The sequence below is a fragment of the Artemia franciscana genome, chromosome 5, assembly GCF_032884065.1.
Source record: "Artemia franciscana chromosome 5, ASM3288406v1, whole genome shotgun sequence".
In the NCBI taxonomy this organism is placed as follows: domain Eukaryota; kingdom Metazoa; phylum Arthropoda; class Branchiopoda; order Anostraca; family Artemiidae; genus Artemia; species Artemia franciscana.
This window is the reverse complement of record NC_088867.1, coordinates 24125954-24147911: the sequence shown is the minus strand read 5'-3', so window position 1 is coordinate 24147911 and position 21958 is coordinate 24125954. Positions and strand designations below refer to the sequence as shown.

Sequence of the window (21958 nt, the reverse complement as noted above, 5' to 3'; positions counted from 1 at the left end):
TCTTTCTTCGCAAGTATTGGAAGAATATTGCTTCTACAGCTACTTTGTGTCGGTCTAAGCCGGACTTCAGATCCTACCTCGGGCCGTCTTGTGTAAGTCTATGTTTCTAGAATCAGTAACAGTAAGTGAAATTACTAAAATTGTTAACGGCTTGAAAAATCGTCCTTATCTGGGCCAGATTCTATTCCTATTAAGGTAGTTAAATCTATTCCTTCAATAGTTTTACCTCGAACAAAACTTGTTAATATTTCATTTAAATGTGTTTTTTTTTCGTATGCTCTCAAGCGTGCTCGGATTATTTTTCTGTATAAAGGTTGACCAATAAATGATCCAGCAAATTATCGACCAATTTCGGTTTTATCAGTATATATTAACTCTTCGAAAAGGCCATGCAGGGTTGTGTTCTATCCCCCTTTATATGGATCATTTTTATGAACTTCTTCTTAAGGAGCACAGGAAAGGCAATTGGAGACCATGGAATCAAATGGGGAGGAAAAACGCTCCTGGAATTAGATCATGCTGATGATTTAAGCATATTAGATGAAAGTGTGAGCAAAATGAATGAATTTTTAGAGGTTTTGCGAGTTCAGGGTGCTAGAATAGGCTTGAAAATTAATGTGAAGAAGACTAAGTCACTAAGGCTAGGAATAAGTGAAGTTGAAAAGGTGACGTTCGGTAATAAGAAGATTGATCAGGTTGGCGGCTTCATTTACCTTGGTAGTATTATTAGTAAAGATGTCGGGAGCAGTGAAGATGTTAAAAGTAGAATAGCTAAGGCTCAGGGTGTTTTTTCACAGTTAAAAGAGTTTGAAAGAACAGAAAGATAAGTCTGCAAACCAAGATTAGAATGTTGGAAGCTACAGTGATGACAGTGGTCAAATATGGCTCTGAAGCATAGGCGCTCCGAAAAGCAGATGAAAATTTACTAGGTGTTTTCCAGAGAAATTGCCTGCGGATTTTTCTGGGTACCCAGCTGACTGACCGTATTTCAAACAGTAGGTTGTACGAAAATTGTGGTTCAATCCCGCTTTCTAGGGCTATAATGAAAGAAAGGTTGAGATGGCTAGGCCACGTTCTGCGGATGAAGGATGACAGATTGCCAAAGATTGTCCTTTTTGGCCAACCGTCTGGGGCTACACGGAAAGCAGGTCGTCCTTGTCTGGGTTTGCAGGATGTCATAAATAAAGATTTAAAGGAAATGGGAACTTTCTGGGAGGGTGTACAGAGGGAGGCCTTGAATAAATTAGGTTGGAGGAGGAGCCTGCGTAGCTGTGTTGGCCTCAGGTGGCTTGGTGCTGCAGTGAGCTATTAGTCGTAGTAGTAGTAGCTATACTCCTGGATATTCGTAAGTCATTCGATTCATTAACCCATGAAAGTTTTCTATCGAAGATGTCTTATTTTGGCATTAGGGGTAATGTATTTTCTTGGTTTCAGTCTTATTTGAATGATAGGTTAATTTCTGTTCATCCAATTCCGTTCACATTCACAAGTGAATTTTGGTGTCCGTCAGGGATCAGTTTTAGGGCCTGTGCTATTTTTGATTTATGTAAATGATCTTTTTTTTTTTTAATTCATCCTAAGCCTTCTCTTGTCCATAGTGCCAACTACAGTTAGCCATCTTCTGATGTCCTTGTTAGTTTTGCTGATGACAGCACACTTGGCACTTCGGGAAACTGCGAATCAGAGCTTCGATTAAATTTGGAAAATTTCTTTGGGAGAGTATTTTATGGCTTGATACTAATTATCTTACCCTAAATTTTTCTAAATCCAGTTTTTTGATATTTTGCATATTTCTCACATTTATGCCCAGTTTCAGAAATTCATCAGCCAAATGGGATAATTCATAGATCTAAAGATTGATATGCTCGTTTTTGCATATTCTTGTGGATGAAAACTTGTCTTTCAAACGTCACATTGATTTGAAAAAAATGAAGATATTCAGGAGTCTCGGTATTTGAAGGAAACTTAAACATACTTTTCCTAGATCAATTTTGAAACTGTTTATTCCAATCTTACGTTTCTTATTTCCAATAGTATGGATGTCAACCTTTCCTTCACTGGTAAAACCACTTTCTAAGGCTTACAATAAAGCTAGAAATCTCATTAAGGAAACTAATCGTTCAGGAGTTATCCCATTACTTGATCTCGAGTCACTGTATATTCTTTCGTATGCATGTTTTATCTTTTTCAGCTTCATGGTGGCCTCCCCCATCCCTAGAGTCTTCCGCCATCTTTTACCTCTGATCAGAATAACTGTAATCTTTGCAATACCAAAAATCACGTTTAAGTTCCTTTTACTCCTTGTGTAAGGTCAGATTTTAATCCTTTCATTCCGAGTCATATTATGTGGAATAAGGTGCCCGAATCAGCTCTAAGGTGCCACTCATTCAGTTTGTTCAGAAAAATTATTAAGATTGTTCGGCTTCTAATATATATATATATATATATATATATATATATATATATATATATATATATATATATATATATATATATATATATATATATATATATATTTCATTTGAGTCTATTTAATCTACTAATCTACTTAATTAATTTTGTCTGCTCAATTTATTTAGTTTTGTTTTCTATAGTTTTTATTTTATTTATATTTGCTTTTCTTTTTCCTTCTTGCACGTCTCACTGTGACTAAGTGATCATTTTACTTGTTTTTTTTTTCCTTCTCTGAGTAAGTGACTCCTTTTTCTTCCCCTTCTTTACAGGCTTAAGAGCCTTTGGGGGAATAGTAAAATGTAATACTATATGCGTATTTCACGATGAATAAATCTTATCTTTTATCTTTATCTCTCCCTTTAAGAATAATTGTAATGGCTTGTCACCATTCGAACATGTACTTCGATTGTAGGAATGATAGGGTTATTGTCGAATTTTTGGTTTGTGTCGTTCTCTTCTCTTGTTAGCCATTTTGCCGAAGGACCGAAACCGGGATTTCATTCAAAGAGAGCTTTCTAATGTTTTTTGATTTGTAACATCTGATTGATAATTTATATAACCTTTTCTCATTCTCATGGTTTCAAGATGTTAAAAATAAGAATTAACCCAAATCTATACACTAGGTTTGGCAAGAGTAATTCCTTTTTGTTTATTATTTTATCTATTAAAAATTAATTGTCGTGGTTACATATGTGGTTACTAATTATAGGCAACTGATTAGTGGTTATTAATTATAGTGGCTACATAAACATCAAGAGTACTTTCTTATTCAGACAATATAATTCTTCATGACTGCAACACAAGCAAACAGAGAGCTTACTTGTCAAAAATGGTTTGAATCAAAAAGTATGCATTGTTTTTGGTGACTCAAAGTTTGGTATAACGGGTCAGACATTTTTGACGTGTATCAAAGAGAAATCACACGGATTATGTGATTGGCTATCAAAAATACATAAGAGATATACTGCTATTGCTACTACAACTCCCTGTAGCACTAATCCGTCTCAGGCCATCACAGCTACGCACGTTTCTCCTCCATCCCAGTCTACTTAAAACCCCCTCTTTGAACCCTGTCAAGAAGTTTCCGTTTCTCACATATTTCCTTCCGACCTCCTCCCATCCAAGTCGGGGATGACCTGCTTTCCGTTTAGCCCTAGATTGTTGGCTGAAAAGGACGATCTTTGGCAGTCTATCATTCTTCATCCGCAGAACATGCATTAGCCATCCGAACCTTTCTCTCATTAAATAAAAAAACAAACATTTTTTTTAACTGAAAGTAAGGAGCGACATTAAAATTTAAAACGAACAGAAATTATTCTGTATATGAAAGGGGATGTCCCCTCGTCAACGCCCCGCTCTTTACGCTAAAGGTTTTACTGTTTTAAAAAATGGAGTTGTGACAAAGAGTCATACTTTAGCGTAAAGAGCGGGGCGTTGACGAGGGGACAGCCCCTTTCATATACAGAATAATTTTTACTTTCGACGTCGCTCCTTACTTTCAGTTAAAAAATAATTGTTTCTTTATTTAATTTCTGAACGTTTTTGAATTAATGCAGGTTTTAAAATTGGCTCACTATACATGAACAAGTGAAACAAAATTTGTATATTAATTTTATTTATTTTTTAACTAATGATAATCTTATAATAACCTAAGTTTGATTTTTGTTCCAGTTATTTAAGAATGACTCCTGAATCACAAAGTCTGTTTAATTCGAATAATACCCTCTTTCAAAATTTAAAAAGAACTTTAGCGTGAGATCGAGCTATTGAGGAGAGGCAACCCTCTTTAAATACGTAATATTTTCTGTTCTTGTTAAGTTTTAATGTTGATCCTTACTTTAAGTTGAAAAAACTTTATTTTTTATTTAATTGCTCATCCTTTTTTAAATAATGTCGGGAAATTCTGTTCCCTCTCCATCGAAAATTCCCTCCCCCCACAAGAAATTTCTCCATCGAAGGATTCTCCCACGTAACATAAATTAGTGATATTTGCGGAACCAATCAAACAGTTCGTGGTAACGAACTGTAGTAAGGAGCGACCCGGCTCAATAGTAACCAAAACTCTAAAAAATTGAATTTTGATATCAATAGCTACATCAAAAGAATCGCAGTTTAATGCTGATTTTAAATATATAAGTTTCATCAAGTTTAGTCTTACCTATCAAAAGTTACGAGCCTGAGAAAATTTGCCTTATTTAGGAAAATAGGGGGAAACACCCCCTAAAAGTCGTAGATCTTAACGAAAATCACACCATCTATTCAGCGTATCAGAGAACCCTACTGTAGAAGTCTCAAGCTCCTATCTACAAAAATGTGGAATTTTGTATTTTTTGCCAGAACACAAATCACGGGTGCGTGTTTATTTGTTTGTTTGTTTGTTTTTTTTTCCCCAGGGGTCATCGTATCGACCAAGTGGTCCTAGAACGTCGCAAGAGGGCTCATTCTAACGGAAATGAAAAGTTCTAGTGCCCTTTTTAAGTGACCAAAAAATTGGAGGGCATCTAGGCCCCCTCCCACGCTCATTTTTTCCCAAAGTCAACGTATCAAAATTTTGAGATAGCCATTTTGTTCAGCATAGTCGAAAACCATAATAACTATGTCTTTGGGGATGACTTACTCCCCCACAATCCCTGGGGGAGGGGCTGCAAGTTACAAACTTTGACCAGTGTTTACATATAGTAATGGTTATTGGGAAGTGTACAGACGTTTTCATGGGGATTTTATTTTGTTTGGGGGTGGGGCTGAGGAGAGGGGGCTATGTTGGAGGATCTTTCCTCGGAGGAATCTGTCATGGGGGAAGAAAAATTCAATGACAAGGGCGCAGGATTCTCTAGCATTACTATAAGAAAACAATGAAAAATAAACATGAAAACGTTTTTTCAAATGAAAGGAAGAAGTAGCATTGAAACTTAAAACGAACAGATTATTACGTATATGAGGTGTTCTAAAAATACTTTAGCATAAAGAGCGAGGTATTTAGGAGGAGATAAATACTTTGCTCTTTATGCTAAAGTATTTTTAGTAATTTCAACTATTTATTCTACGGCCTTTCTGATTCAGGGGTCATTCTTAAAGAATTGGGACAAAACTTACGATTTAGTGTAAAGAGCGAGGTATTAACGAGGGTACAAACCCCCTCGTATACATAATAAAAATATAAGGTTATGAAAGTTTGTTACGTAAGTTACGTGTATTTTTTACTAATAAAAACGTTCGTTAAAAATTAAAAGTTCTAGTTGCCTTTTTAAGTAACCGAAAAATTGGAGGGCAACTAGGCCTCCTTCTCTACCCCTTATTTCTCAAAATCGTCTGATCAAAACTAAGAGAAAGCCATTTAGCCAAAAAAAGAATTAATATACAAATTTCATTTTAATAATTTATGTGCGGAGAGCCAGAACCAAACATGCATTAATTCAAAAACGTTCAGAAATTAAATAAAAAAAACTGACTTTTTTAGCTGAAAGTAAGGAGCGACCTTAAAACTTAAAACGAACAGAAATTACTCCGTATATGAAATGAGTTGTCCCCTCTGCAATCCCTCGCTCTTTACACTAAAGTTTGACTCTTTGCCACAATTCTACTTTTTAAAACAATTAAAAGCTTTAGCGTAAAGAGCGAGAGATTGCGGAGGGGACAACTCATTTTATATACGGAGTAATTTCTGTTCGTTTTAAGTTTTAATGTCGCTCCTTACTTTCAGCTAAAAAGATGTTTTTTTTTATATTTAATTTTGTAAGGCATGGTAAGAAAACGGCCAAAGAGGTCGAAACTGTTTTTTATGAAAATGAGAGTCACAAGTTATGTAATTCTCAAATGACTGAAACGAATAAAAGAAAAGACCTTTAAAAGATATACGTGATATATTATGTTCATTTTAAGTTTTAATGTTATTCCTTACTTTCATTTGGAAAAAAAACTTGTTTCTTTTTATTTAATAACAACCACAAACCGAACACATACAATATCTTTGGTTTATTATCACATAAAAATCATACTTATGAAAATGCTAAGATAAAATTAAATGCTAAGATTGGCCAGAAAATAACACAAACAAATTATTGCTTATATCGGCCATTGTTTTACAAATTCGAACTTTAGCGTACAGAGGGAGGTATCAGAGAGCGGGTGAACCTCCTCGTATATTTAATATGAGGGTGTTTACCCCCTCGTCAATACGTCGCTCTTTACGCTAAAGGCGAATTTTGTTCCAACTCTTTGAGAATGACCCCTGAATCACAAAGACCGTTTAATTAGAATAAATAGCTCTTTTGAAGTTACTAAAAATACTTTAGCGTAAACAGCGAGGTATTGACGATGGAACGAACCACCTCATATACGCAATAATTTCTATTCGTTTAAAGTTTCAATGTTATTCCTTACTTTCAATTGAAAAATTTTCTTTTATTTAATTTCTGATCGCTTTTAAATAATATTGGGATATCCAGCTCCCCCTCATAGAAATTATCTTCCCTCATTAAAAATTCATCCATGAAAAGATTCTCCCACGTAACCCAATCCTCCCGCCCGTCCCCCACGAGAAAAAATCCCTCTGAAAACGTCTGTATACCTACCAATAACAAATACTATATGTAAACAATGGGCAAAGTTCATAACTTGCAGCCCTTCCCCTAGGGACTGTGGAGGATTAAGTCGTCCTCAAAAACATAGTTATTAGAAATTTTTACTATGCTAAACAAAATGGATATCTCAAAATTTTGATCTGGTGACTTTTGGGAAAAAATGAGCGTGGGGGGGCCTGGTTCCCCTCAAATTTTTTGGTCACTTAAAAAGTGTGCTATAACTTTTAATTTCTTTCCAAATGAGCCCTCTCGCGAAATTCTAGGACTACTTGGTCGATACGATCACCCCTGGAAAAAAAACTAAACAAATAAACACACATCCATGATCTTTTTTCTGATAAAAAATACAAAAATTCCACATTTGTACAGATAGGAGCTTGAAACCTCTACATGAGGGTTTTCTGACACTCTGAATCTGATGGTGCGATTTTCATTAAGATTCTATTACTTTTAGGGGGTGTTTCCTCCTTTTTCAAAATTAAGGCAAATTTTCTAAGGCTCGTAACTTTTAATGGGTAGCACTAAACTTGATGAAACTAATTTATTTAAAATCAACAAAAAAAATACGATTCTTTCGATGTATCTATTGATATAAAAATTTCATTTTATAGAGTTTCGGTTACTACTGAGCCGGGTCGCTCCTTACTTACAGTTCGTTACCACAAACTGTTTGATTTTCATCCGTAGAAAGCGGGATAAAACCGCGTATGCCGTACTGCTTATAAGGGAAGAGAGGCCCTAAACCATCTCACGACTAAACTAATTGATTTGATTCTCACAACTAAAGTAAAATGATAGAATAAAAACACTTTAATGCTGAATTTTAGGACAGTCATTTATTTCTCTTTTTGATTGCCAAACCGCTGGGGCAACATCATGTGTTGTGGGAACCCTTTGTCGGCATCCGGAACACTTTGATTTTGTTCTTGCTCCAATGGTTTAAATGCCGTAGTTTTCGAACTTTAAAATGTTATGCCCTAAGAAAATTTTTTCTTTCGATTGTCGATTATCAAACTCCATGTTCTCAGTAATGCAATCATCAGTTATAATTACTAGATCATGGTAGGGCTTCAATTTGGCAAGACTCGCCGAATGAGTTAAAGTAAAGCATTATTTTGTTTTGCCGAAATCTCGTGAATTGTTTGAAGTGTATTGTATTGAAGTTCAGGAATTTGTGTGTTGTTCTTAGCCGTCAAAGTTGTGAATTCTCGTTGTTTTTGCGATGTTTAACTTTGGGTTTGTGTGTTTTTTTCTTTTGTGATTGGTTATTGAATTCTGGTCAAGCTTATTTCTTCTTTTTTCTTCCTCTTCTTTTCGTCTCTAACTCAATTGAATTGTTTTGGTAATGTTGTAAGATCTTTAGTTTCTTTCAGGCTATAGCCTCTGGGTACTGTAATTGATGTATGTTTTTTTTTTATAAATCAACCTATATACATTATTGCTAATTTATTTTGCTTTAAAGTATAAACCTAACCTTATTTGGGTCTATGCTACTAGGGCTATGTTACTTTCCCTTAAAATATAGCACATATTTATTGTTCCATATGTATTTGATTGTGAAAATGATTTGATTCTATTTTTATAAGTGAATGATCGCCTCACAAACAATGTACTAATAACTGCGTTCATATATTATTTTCTACCATCTTTGCGTATCCACTTGCATGACGGTAAATTTCTCTATCACAAAAATTTGATGTGTTGTCAGTGGCTGTATTTTACAAATACATCCGCCACTATCCCTCAAACGAGATATCTCTGGTTGCAATGCTGTTCGTCAAGCATATACGGTCAACACGGTACGGTTGGATTACCTATAGGAGGAGACACCTCACACGGAATACTTCCAGGACAGCTTTGTAAGACGTTGTACCTCTAATTAGAATGGTCTCTTCATGGACTTTATCCTTTAAAACCCGTCTGTCGATTCCTGAAGAAAGTTCAACTGACACATCTTTAGGGCAGACACATAAGATAATGATTGACTAGTGCAATAGCAGACGGAAAGTCAATGGTCAGATGGAAAGTCGTACAGCACGAGTTTTGAAATCCTACCATCAGTCTGTAAAGAGTATCCTAACCATCTTAATATTTTTTTTTACTATAGCCATAGAAAGTGGGATCCAGTCGTATTTTTCAAACAGATTATGAATGAGCAGCCTGTTCATAACTGTTATTAAGCAATTTCTCTGGTAATTACATCTGTCTTCTACATTGTGAAATTCTAAACTGATCAGTTTTCATGCAACCGTTCTTGAAATATTCATCTCAAATTTTTACCCTTGAGTCAACCAATGTCATAACTACCTAACAAGTATTTACCCTTGTTAATTTCCATTTTAAACTGACTTGGGAAACTGCTTGAGTGTGATCTTTACTTTTAACGTTAAGCAACAGCCTTTCTGTATATCTTAGTGTTGTCTATCGAGTCTGTCAGTCAAGGATTTACAATTACATAATCAACAAGGTTAGCCGTCTTACCCCCATACGAGATTTATTAAGATTGTCGCTGCTCGAGTGATGGCCTAAAAGAAACGAAAGCAAAATAAAAAGCTCAAAGAGTTTAAGCGAACGCAGAAACCGTGCCACCAGACTGTAAGAGAAGATACTGGTCTGTAATGCTGGAAAACTACTGCTGACAATATGCTAGCGGCGGCTTCATGCTCAGAGACAAGAAAGCTATATCTGCTACTCAGGGAAGAAGCAGGATGGTCAACCAAACCTGCAAGAGACTAATAAAGATTAATCTGATATATCTGATGACAAAAAATAAGGCTATAGAAAGACGGTAACAGAATTTTGACTATAGCTACCCATCCTTCTAGGGAATTTCCGAAAGCTCTTGACTTGAATCATCACAAAGCTCCTGGAATAGGTGCTATATCAGTCGGGCGTTCGACAAAAACAGAAAATACGAAGAAAATAAAATGATTCAGAAACCAAAGTCGAAATGAACGAACAACCAACGTCGCTCCGTAGCCTGCAGAAAATAGCAGAGTGGTCTATGAAGCTCCTTACCTTTTCACCAACTATGCTATCTATATCTTTTAGCATACAATTTAAATTCTTTTAAAAGCTCAAGAATAAAAGGAAATGTAATTTCAGCTGTTACAGAACTACTATATATTTTTGGGAATGCCTAGATTTTGACTTGTTGGGCAATTTGAGCATTGATTTTGTAATCTGGTCCGATGTATCTTTCTTGGATTTTAATTTGGATGTTAAAATAGAAGTTAATTATAATTTTTAAGCACAAACTAAGTATCACTTGAGTTAGGCGCATTTTGCCGTTTATTTATCAGACATCAAACAACTCATGAGCCTTTTTCATCAGACAACATGCTTGCAATCTCACAGAGGTTCCAATAAGTACAGATTACCAGTTGGAGGAAAATTCATTATTAATATAGTTTTCATACTTTCATTTATTTACAAATCAATAAAATTCCAGTTCATGTTTTGGGAGTGGTGCTGCTCGGATCCTTACAAGTTTGCAGCAAACAACTATTCTAGATATTTACAATAGAACTGCTAAGCTGTTCAGACTATGATTTGCTAGAAACGCAACACCTAGATAAAGATTCACTGTGATAATAATTACCTGAGCAGAATTCAAATTTTTTGAAATGACTGGTCCTTCTTCTGTCTCTCGCGGGAATATTTGTCGTCTGTATAATATTGATTCATTTGAAAGTCGTAAACCCATTACTTCTTCGTCATCTCTTCCGTATCGAAAGGTAATCGTAACTTGTATGAATACCTAAATAATGTAGATAAATTAGATTAAATAAATGTACACCATAAGCTTAGACTAAATAAATTACTTTGTAAACTGATTTGACTATTAATTTGACAATGTTTAAATTAATCAGTTAATATATTATATGCTATATCCCTTACCGGCTGCAACCTTTGGGAGGATGAGACGTTTTAAAGGGGTGGATGCACATCAGAGTATTTCTTTTACTCCACCTTATGTGCAGATAGTGCTGCTGTTGCTTGTGAAGTGACGCATACAATTCCTAGCAGTGTTGGAAGATACACTTTTTGTATGTTAAGTGAAATTCCAAAGTCTCATGGAACAGTTCTTGGTGACAAACTGTAAGTAAAGAGTAAGTTGAGCCATTAGTAGCCGAAACTCTAAAAAACTAAATTTTTATAGCAATAGATATATAAGAAAACTGGCTTTCATGTTGATTAAATATACAATCATTATATTGAATGTTGCCCATCAAAAATTCTGAACCTGACAAACTTTCCATTTAGAGAGGGGGATTTCCAAGGAAAAATTTTCCACGCAGCGGGGGATTTCCGTGGAAATTTTTCTCGAAGGGGAGGAGGGGGAGGATTTCTGGCATGGTTTGAAAAATTATTTTAAATTAAATAAAAAATATATTTTTTAATGAAAGCATAGAAAATGTTCCAGGCGGAATTAAATTTTCTAGGGAGGGGTCTTTAAACAAAGATAGAGTTGTCTGGGGAGATTTGGAGAGTAAGGGGAAATTTTCCATGGAGGCTGGAGGTAAATTTCCCGGCTATATTTGAAAAGCTATAAGAATTAAATGAAAAACCAAGTTTATTTCAACTGGAAGCAAGGAGCAACACTAAAACTTAAAACGAACAGAAATTATTCCGTATATGAGGCGGGCTGCCTCCTCCTCAGTACCCCGCTCTTTACGCTGAAGGTTGATTTTTGTCCAGGTTCTCTAAGAACGACTCCCGAAACAAATGGGCGTTTAATTAGAATAAGAAGTTTTTTTCTTAAAATACTAAAAAAAAATAGCATGAACAGCGAAGTATTGAGGAGGGGGAGGGGGCAATCTCCTTTTTATAGGCTATGGAATAGTTCGTTTAAAGTTTTAATGTCGCTCCTTACTTTCTGTTGAAAAAGAACTTGTTTTCTGGAATTTAGGAAATTCTGGAATTTAGCTTTTGGAGCTAAATTTTGGAATTATAAAAAAAATAATTGTCGGCTTTAAGATTTGATTAGATCAAAATATTCACCAGATTTTTCTATTGCTATTGACATAAAAACCACCGAAATCACTAATTCAGGAACGTCAGGAACTCCAAATGTTTAACATGGGAGGTATAGCAAGATTCCTTGAGAGTGCGTCCCGCCTTAAGTAAACTTGTATATTGTAAATTAATTGCAAAGTTTATCTGTCCTTTGAGAACAGCCTAGCAAACGGTTTTCGACAATTATTTCTGGGCTGCGAAAATGCTAGATACGACCTAATAGCGAGGAATTAACAGAATTACTGGCCTAATATAGTATCATGTCACAGTCAGTGAATTTCCACTTACTTCTAATTATTCTTTTACTATCACTGATCATTAATTATTACCAATGAGTGAAAAATTATTTATTCGTCAACTTCAATATCTTTTTTAGACCCAGTAGTATGTGATTTGATTCAATAAACAAATTGGCTTTTGCCTGAATTAAATTAAAAACTGGCGATATGAACTTGAAATGATAAGTGTCCTATGTGCAAGGGAGGTCACTGACCTCTACCCTATGCATTCTATCAAGAATGCATAGAATAAGCTAGATGGTGATTTAATGTATGGTACTTACCACTTACCTTTCAAAACAATTAAAAAAAAAAACAATTGCATTCTTTAATGCAAATATAACCAAAATAGCCCTTTCATTATGGTAGCATCGTGATAAAAAATATTAAATATTGCCGCACTGTTCTCGTGCACTTTCATTTATTGTTGAGGCACTGATTAAAAATTCAAACTGTAGCTTAGTGAGCGGGGGGGGGGGGATCGAGGGTGTTCGGAACCTCTCTTAATATGCATTTTTTATAATTTTATTACGTCCATTTTTATATAGTATTTAGGACAATCCTAATTATGACGGGTTGCTGCAAGCCGTTTTTTGGCCCCTTCCTATTTAGACTAAAATTGAACTTCGTGCCCTTTCATTCATTGTTAAGGAATTAATTAAAAATTCAAACTATAGATTAATGAGGGGGGAGTTGACGGTGTTTGCAACCCCTCTTAATATGAAATTGTTTTTTAAATTTTATTGCATCCATTTTTATATTATATTTAGGATAATCCAAATTATGACGGGGTGCTGCAAGCCCTTTTTTGGCCCCTTTCCATTTAGACTTTAAATTGAACTTCTTGAGGCTTTATACATTCTCTCCCCTCTCTACAAAAAGATCCACTGAACTTCTTTCCAATAACCAAAAGATTACAATGCAGTATCTTGATATTAAAACGGTTTAATAAGGGGCTGCTTCCTCATCAATGCCCCGCTCTTTACGCTAAAGTTTGACTCTTTCTCTTAACTCTACTTTTTAAAACAGTAAAAAACTTTAGCGTAAAGAGGTGGGGCGTTGATGAGGAAGCAGCCCCTTTCACATACGAAGTAATTTCTGTTCGTTTTAAGTTTTAATGTCGCTCCTTACTTTCCGTTAAAAAAACTTGTTTTTTAAAATTTAATTTCAGAACGTTTTTGAATCAATGCGTGTTTTGATTTTGGCTCTCCGCAGATCAATAATTAAAACGAAATTTGCATATTTATTTTTTGGGCTAAATGGCTTTAATGGATTAAAACGAAATTTGCATATTTATTTTTTGGGCTAAATGGCTTCCTCATAGTTTTGATCGAATGATTTTGATAAAAAAGGAGCGGGGGAGGAGGCCTAGTTGCCCTCCGATTTTTTGGTTACTTGGAAAGGAAGCTAGAACTTTTAATTTTTTTACGAATGTTCTTATTAGTAAAAGATATACGTAAAGTAATTAGCTTACGTGACGAACTTCTGTATTCTCACGTTTTTATTACGTATATGAGGGGGTTCACCCCCTCGTCAGTACCTCGCTCTTTACACTAAAGCTTAAATTTGTCCCAATTTCTTAAGAATGACCCTGAATCACAAAAGCCGTAGAATAAATAGTTGAAATTGCTAAAAATACTTTAGCGTAAGGAGCGAGGTATTAGGAGGAGGCGAGCCCATCATATGCATAATAGTTTCTGTTCGTTTTAAGTTTCAATTCTGCTTCTTACTTTCAGTTGAAAAAACTTTTTCATATTTACTTTTTCATTGTTTTTTTTTTTAAATAATGCTAGAAAATCCGGCGCTCCCTTCATGGAAATTTTCTTCCCCCATGATAAATTCCTCCAAGGAAAGTTCCCCTGGCATATCCCCCTCTTCTCAATCCTCCCCAACCAGAAAATCCCCCTGAAAACGTTTGTACACTTCCAAATAACCATTACTATATGTAAGCACTGATCAAAGTTTGTAACTTGTAGCCCCTCCCACAGGGACTGTGGGGCAGTAAGTCGTCCCCAAAGAGAAAGCTACAAGGTTTGCGACTACGCTGAATAAAATGGCTATCTCAGAATTTTGATCCTGTGACTTTGGGAAAATAATTAGCGTGGTAGGGGGCCTAGTTGCCCTCCAATTTTTTTGGCCACTTAAAAAGGGCACAAGAAATTTTCATTTCCGTCAGAATGAGCCCTTTCGCAAGATTCTTGGACCACTGGGTCGTTACGATCACCCCTGGGAAAAAGAAAAGAAAAACAAAACAAAAAGAAAACAAAAACAAAAAGAAAATTCCACATTTTGGTAGATAGGAGCTTGAAGCTCCTACAATAGGGTTCTCTGATACGCTGAATCTGATGGTGTTTCGTTAAGATTCTATGACTTTTAAGGGTTGTTTTCCCCTATTTTCTAAAATAGGTAAATTTTCTCAGGCTCGTAACTTTTGATGGGTAAAACTAAACTTGATGAAACTTATATATCTAAAATCAGAATTAAAATGCAATTCTTTGGACGTAGCTATTGGTATCAAAATTCCATTTTTTAGAGTTTTGGTTACTATTGAGCAGGGTCGCTCCTTACCTTACGTGGTTCGTTACCACGAACTGTCTGAAAACATATGTATCAAGAATGTGCTAATTACAGTACTCTTGTCCTTGGGCCTGTGTAGATTACGTAATTTGTGTGGCACTTGGTATCTACCAAGTGACATATAGCGGTTGCAAGTTCTGTCGGTCTGTCTGTTTGTCTGTCCCGGTTTTGCCACTTTAGGCACTTCCAGGTAAGCTAGGACGATGAAATTTGGCAGGCGTATCAGGAACCAGACCAGATTAAATTAGAAATTGTCGTTTCTCCGATTCGACCAACTGGGTGAGTGGGGGGACGGTTAAATCTGAAAAATTAGAAAAAGGAGGTATTTTTAACTTACGAACGGGTGATCGGATCTTAATGAAATTTGATGTTTGGAAGGATATCGTGTCTCAGAGCTCTTATTTTAAATCATGACCGGATCAGATGACATTGTGGGGGAGTTGGGGCGGGGAAACCTAAAGTCTTGGAAAACGTTAAGAGTGGAGGGATCGGGATGAAACTTAGTGGGAAAAAGAAGCACAAGTCATAGATACGTGTTTGACATAGCTGGAACAGATCCGCTCTCTTTGGGGGACTTGAGGGGGGGAGGGTTAACTCTGAAAAATTTGAAAAATAAGGTATTTTTAACTTATGAAGGAGTGATCGGATCTTATTGAAATTTGATTTTTGAAGGATATCGTGTCTCAGGTCTTTTATTTCAAATCCTGACCAGATCCGGTGACGTTAGGGGGGGGGGGGACCTAAAATCTTGTAAAACGTTTAGACTGGAGGGATCGGGATGAAACTTGGTGGGAGAAATAATCACAAGTCCTAGATACGTGATTGACATAACCGGAAAGGATCTGCTCTCTTTGGGGGAGTTGGGGGGTGGGTTAATTCTGAAAAATTAGAAAAAAAGATATATTTTTAACTTACGAAGAAGTGATCAGATCTTGATGAAATTTCATATTTAGAAGGACCTTGTAACTCAGATCTCTTATTTTAAATCCTGACTGGATCCAGTGTCATTGGAGGGGGGGGGGGCAGAAATCTTGGAAAACGCTTAAAGTGGAAAGATCAGGATGAAACTTGGTGGGAAGAATAAGCACAAGTCCAAGATAAGTGACTGACATAACCGGATCCGCTCTCTTTGGTGGAGTTGGGGGGGGGGGGGTTACTTCGGAAAAATTGGGAAAAATGAGGTATTTGTAACTTACGAACGGGTGATCAGATCTTAATGAAATTTGATATTTAGAAGGATCTTCTGCTTTAGAACTTTTTTTAAATCCCAACTAGATCCAGTGACATTGGGGGAGTTGGAGGGGGAAGCCGGAAATCTTAGAAACCGGAAATCTTGAAAAATCCTTAGAGTGGATAGTTCGGGATGAAACTTGATGGGAAGAATAAGCACAAGTTATAGACACGTGATTGACATTATTGGAACGGATCCGTTCTCTTTGGGGGAGCTTGGGGTTGTTAATTTGGAAAAATTAGAAAAATTGAGATGTTTTTAACTTAAAAACGGTAGACCGGATCTTAATGAAATTTGATATTTAGAAGGAACTCATGTCTCAGAGCTCTTATTTCAAATCCCGACCAGATCTGTTGACATGGGGGGGGGGTTGGAGGAGAAAACCGGAAATCTTCGAAAACGCTTATAAATGTCCTAGATTCATGATTGACGTAACCGGGCTGGATCCGCTTTCTTTGGGAGAGTTAGGAGGTGGGGTTCAGTGCTTTGGCGAGTTCGGTGCTTCTGGACGTGCTAGGACGATAAAAATTGGTAGGCGTGTCAGGAAGCTGCACAAATTGACTTTATAAATTCGTTTTCCCCGATTCAACCATCTGGGGGTCTGAAGGGAAAGGAAAAATTAGAAAAATTTAGATATTTTTAACTTACGAGTGGGTGATCGGATCTTAATGATTTTGATATTTAGAAGGACCTCGTGACTCAGAGCTCTTATTTTAAATCCCGACCGGCATTAAGCCTCTGATTTTCCTTTTAAAGCAATATACTGATTCTTAGAATTTTCCTAGAGTTCATACCAAATGAGCTCTTGGCTCTTCCGATCTCGTCACGAGTGCCATATGAGCTCTTAGGTCTTGTTTGAACCTTTATTGCATTCTGATGGAATTGGTTGTATCAAAATTTTGATCCGATGCCACAAGTGACCCGTGCTCAAAGGCAGAAAAAGGGGGTCTAATTGACTGTGTATTATTGTACAGTCATTTCCGGCCCTTTAAAGGAAAATTAGAACTTCTATTTTTTTTTATCGAATGAGTCTTTTTCAAATTTTTTGCGATCACCCTTCTATGAGTTACCCTTTCATCGTTACTTGGATGGGTCTTCCTATTTTAGTTTCAGTGCTTGTTTTAAGGTTTGGTTTTTATGTTATCCTTTGGACTTTTATCTGTATCTTTTTTTTTAATTATTATCCTGCGCTGAAGACAGTCAAGCGGAGGTCACGGCCGAAATGTTTGCTTAGCTCTCTTCGATTTTTCACTGGCTGTTATTATCCTGGTATCTCTCTTCTTTGTAATTTTTTCTTGTTGTCGTCATTAGCTAATGTGGTTTCAGAAATTAATTAATGTAGGTCAGGGAGACCAAATCTGGGATTTTTGATGAATTTTCGTAATGAAATGCTTTTCGAAAACAGCTTAGACGACATTTTTGGCAAATATATCAGAAACATGAAAATGTCATTTACGACCTTCAGATGTGACAGCCACAATTTGTCTTGACAGCTTAATATAACAGTTGAACTTAACAGCTGAGATGACGGTTTTTAGGAATTATATCAGAAGCATGTAAATATCAGTTACGACCCTTAGCTGCGACAGTGACAATTTGTCTGGATAGTTTAATTTTACAATTTGCCTTAACAGCTTCGATGACAGTTTTAGGGAATTATATCAGAAGCATAAAATCAGTACCTCATTAAGAACGAAGGAGGCTTTAGGTGTGACAGTGACAATTTAGAGCCTAGATGACCGTTATCAGGAATTACATAAGAAGCATTATATCAGTAACGCATTGAAGAAGAGGGAAGCTTTAGGTGTGACAGTGACAATTTGTCTTAATTTGTCTGGACAGCTTAATTTGACAATTTCGCCTTAACAGCTTAGATAATAGTTTTTGGGAATTATATCGAATGTATACAAATGTCAGTTACGACCTTTAGGTGTAACAGTGATAATTTGTCATAACTTGCCTTAACAGCTTAGATGACAAATTCTGGCAGTTATATCAGAACTATAAAAACGTCAGTTAGCTTTAGGTGTGACACCAACAATTTGGGTTTTAGATTTATGAATTGGTTTAAAATGTAATAAATCCTCTTACCTTCTTTGTTTTCATCTCTTCTTCATTTATTGTGAAAACACCATCAATTCTAAGAAGGTCATTTTCTGTTATAGCAAAATCCCTTTTGGGTAAATACAAAGCTAGGGCTCGACTTAAAGATACTTTCTTATATACCCTATAAATGAAAACAAATGGATGAATGAAGTAATGAAAACCAATTGCCTACAAAAAATATATGTTTCTTATGAACTATTTCCCCCATCAGTTAAAAGTCTAGTGGATAGACTTTTAAATAGTAAAACAGTAAAACATTTAAACAGTAAAATAAAATAAAGTAACGAGGCTAAACAAATAATTGAAACCTGAAAACGTAATTAAAGAAATCATAAAACATATAAGGAATCAGGATATTTTGTCTCAACTTTTTTCTCTCAAGGACCGGCTTACAGAGAAGTACATAATTTTACTTGTAAGATATGTTGGGAGTGGAGCATTTTTATGTTTTTACTTGCTTAAAATTTCATGTAATAATCTCTGTAATCTCTGTATCAATAATCTCTGTAATCAATAATCTCTGTAATTGAACCAAACGCTTTTTGCGTTCTTTTTGTAGGCTTTAAGTTCGATATAACAACAGTAACGCATTAAAAAAGAGGGAGGCTAGTTGACTTCCCTCTCTGAGATACGTGAGGAAATAACCTGGTTGATTAGCAATTAAAAAAAGAAAAAAAATGTGACCATTGATACCATAAAATAAACCTTTTTGTTTAAAGCACAGTTTCTAAAATCGGAATATAGTACAATAATCTCTGTTTTATTCTGTGATTGAGCTCTTCGAAGAAATATCTACAGTGCTTCTATTATATTTGAGCTGTGATCTTGTGATCTGTGACGAAAGGATGCAAAAAAATAGATATTTGCGGAAGATTTTTTTGAGGGGGTGTAGATTTTTTTTCAAAATAGAAAACGGGGGGAGGGAATTTTTAAAGGTAAGAGAGTTATACAAAATCTTGAAAAGCATAAAAAATTATTCTAGGCCTGTCTCGTGTGATTTTCCTCATAATTTCAAAATTTGCGAAAATCTATCCTTTTTCATTTCTAAGTTTTTTTTTGTGACTAGAGGTCTGTAGCTCGGTAGTGGTATGAGATAAAAAAGAAAAATTCCGTTGAGGGGAATATGCAACGAAGAAGAAAGACTCAAAAAAAGGTAACGGCATTCTTAAGTAATTTTCCAGAAATAGATTGACGTTTTTTTATTTTTTATTTGCTTAATAGTATAAACAAGAAGTAAGAGTCAACAGTCCTAACTTCAAAGGAAGATTTCTTACTGTTTATTTCACGCTACACTCCCAAATTATCTCCCTGATCCCTTAGACTCTAAATTTGCATTTCATAAGATTTAAAAATCTCAGGGTCAGAGCTCTTTCAAATTTTGTATTTCGGTCAATTTTTTTTGAAATCTCATATATATTTATTAGGACCGGGCCCAAAAATAGAAACAAGTAATCCGACTCATAGGTAAGAAAATACTGGTCTTCTTTTTTCTGGTTGCATATCTGCCAAAACAAGTTGTCACATATTAATCAGACGTGATTGGAAATTAACGTTACTTTTCTTTTTGTATGGTGGAAACATGACTTTTTTCCTTCCTAGGCGTTCGATCTTATATTAATGCCAGAAACTGGCAAGGGTATAATCTCTGCTGTTTTTGTAGAGAATGTAAAATCAAATCACGCTGATGAATGTGATATTAAATGTTTCAAAGAGTTGTATAACTATTGCACGGAGCCAAAAGGCTTTTTTTTAGTCCGAGCTCACACTATACCACGGACCCAGAGTGGGTCCGTGGTTCCTCTGTCACCCTCATCTAATCTATCCCTGTACTTTTTTTGCGGAACTACAGGCATTTCACACCATGTTTGAAGCAAAACTACGCAAGCATTTTCAGTTTCCATGATGGTAGGCAAAGACTGAGCATGTTGTCCCACTACCCTCTTCTGTCCCCATGCTCTCCTCCAACCGCTGACTTGATTTCATTTTATAAGCTTGACAAACCTTGTTTGAACCAGAAGCAGGCAAGGGTTTGTATCTCTGTGATTGGAGAACCGAAGTTGAGTAGTAAACCCTCAAACGACCCCCTGCTTCAACTACCAGCATTTTGGCTGAAAGTTAGGCATTATGAACCTTGTTTGAATCAGAATCACTTGAGAATTTTCTATGTGTATAACTGGAGTAGGATCTACATGGGCTCATGATCTGTGTAGATGCACTCCCAGTGCCAAGTTTTTTGGTCAAACACTTAGAATCATTTTTGGTACATTATTTTTATTTTCATCCATAGAAAGGGACTCTTGCATCCAAATTGCATTTCTTAGCTATTAGCATCTAGGATTTTATTACGACGGCTTGAAAACGTGCCAATAGACACTGCTGCTTGTGTTACTCTATAACTATGACACATTGATTGAAGCTGCTACAACACTTCATGGGGCCTTGGTACGGAAGGTTGTTTTCCTTATTTTTATTCAAGTAATTTATAAGGTTTGATTTTTTTTTAAAGTGAAGCCTACAAAGTAGACGAAAGAAGATGTAGAAGAAAGTAGAATTCGGTGAAAGTGGTGAACCGGAGCTCCTTTATGGAGAAGTAATGGTCCTCTCCAATAGCAACTCAAATCATTCTCCCACATTTATGTTATGAAGTGGCATTAAAAGTAAACGTCTTAAAATGTACACTTTGTACGGATGCATAAATTCAGACTTTATCGCAAAGAGGGGGTGTAAGGGGATCAGGGTCAGATATGCCTGTCACAAAAGTATCATGGACAATTATGTTCATTTTCGCTTCTCCTCATTTTCTTGTTTTTTTTTGTTGTTTTTTTATAACACATGGCGATATTTTGTTTAAGATTTTTTACATGCTAATAGAAATGTCAATGACCCGAAAAATGGCTTGATACGCTTGGAAAATGCCGAAGGAAGCTTTTTGATAGATTGTACATTACATTAATGATTTTACATAATACTTTACATAATCTTTATAGTTTGACATGCTTTACAGCACTTTATACTTTACAATATGCTTTATAGTTTTACAGAATCTAATTATAATAATTATAATAATTTTATTTTTGAACGGTCATACAAAAAAAAGAGAGAAGTGGAGTAATACAAAAGAAAAAAAGGAAAAACAAGAAGACTCAGCATCATAGAACAAAATTAAGTAGTAACTTAGTCATTCGCACTCTTAGATCCGATGTAGAGGCAAAAACTAGACCAGTGTTTCCAACGCCTTTTTTTCTGCACTTGTTTCAAGAGACGGAACAATGACAATTTGGTCTACCATATTTTGAGATTTTAGAACGAATTTGTTTCTCTCGAGGAGCGGGTATTAAAGAAAAACATGATGCATTTGCAGTATACGGACCGGATTTTTAGTCTGTATGTTTCCCACAGCCTAGATTGTTATGAAAACTCGTTTTATTTTTGGGACATAGTGCGCGGTAGCGATGCTAGCGGCTGGAGACAGGAAACTGGCACGTAATAACAAAACTATTCAAGCTTCTCATGGACAAGATAGGAGTTTTCATAACTGTATTCCCGCCCATGGTGTTGTAGTACGATCTACGCGTCGGAGCGCGGGCTTGGAGGAGGTGCCAAGTTCAGAGCTCTGTACCAAAAGCTCCTGATTGGCAAGATAGGAGTTAGGACGGGCAAGATAGGAGGATGAAAACCTCTGTCATTATGACCGTACCTTACTCCCAGGTACT

The 21958-nt window shown here is 35.8% G+C and overlaps 2 protein-coding genes across 3 annotated transcripts in view; one reads left to right on the top strand and one right to left on the bottom strand.

The window, feature by feature from the left end:
• The window catches only part of LOC136027139 (14 kDa phosphohistidine phosphatase-like), a 146179-nt gene that overhangs the window by 63765 nt on the left and 60456 nt on the right, over positions 1 to 21958 (top strand). The gene's annotated exons all lie outside the window — the stretch shown is intronic.
• Positions 1 to 21958, bottom strand: part of LOC136027138 (phosrestin-2-like) — a 107027-nt gene that overhangs the window by 54634 nt on the left and 30435 nt on the right. For both annotated transcript variants that reach the window (XM_065704104.1, XM_065704105.1), the window contains 2 exons: positions 18231 to 18366; positions 10636 to 10794 (listed from right to left, as the gene is read on the bottom strand). In XM_065704104.1, coding sequence (XP_065560176.1) covers positions 10636 to 10794; positions 18231 to 18366 — 295 coding nt within the window. The remainder of the gene's footprint in view (positions 1 to 10635; positions 10795 to 18230; positions 18367 to 21958) is intronic.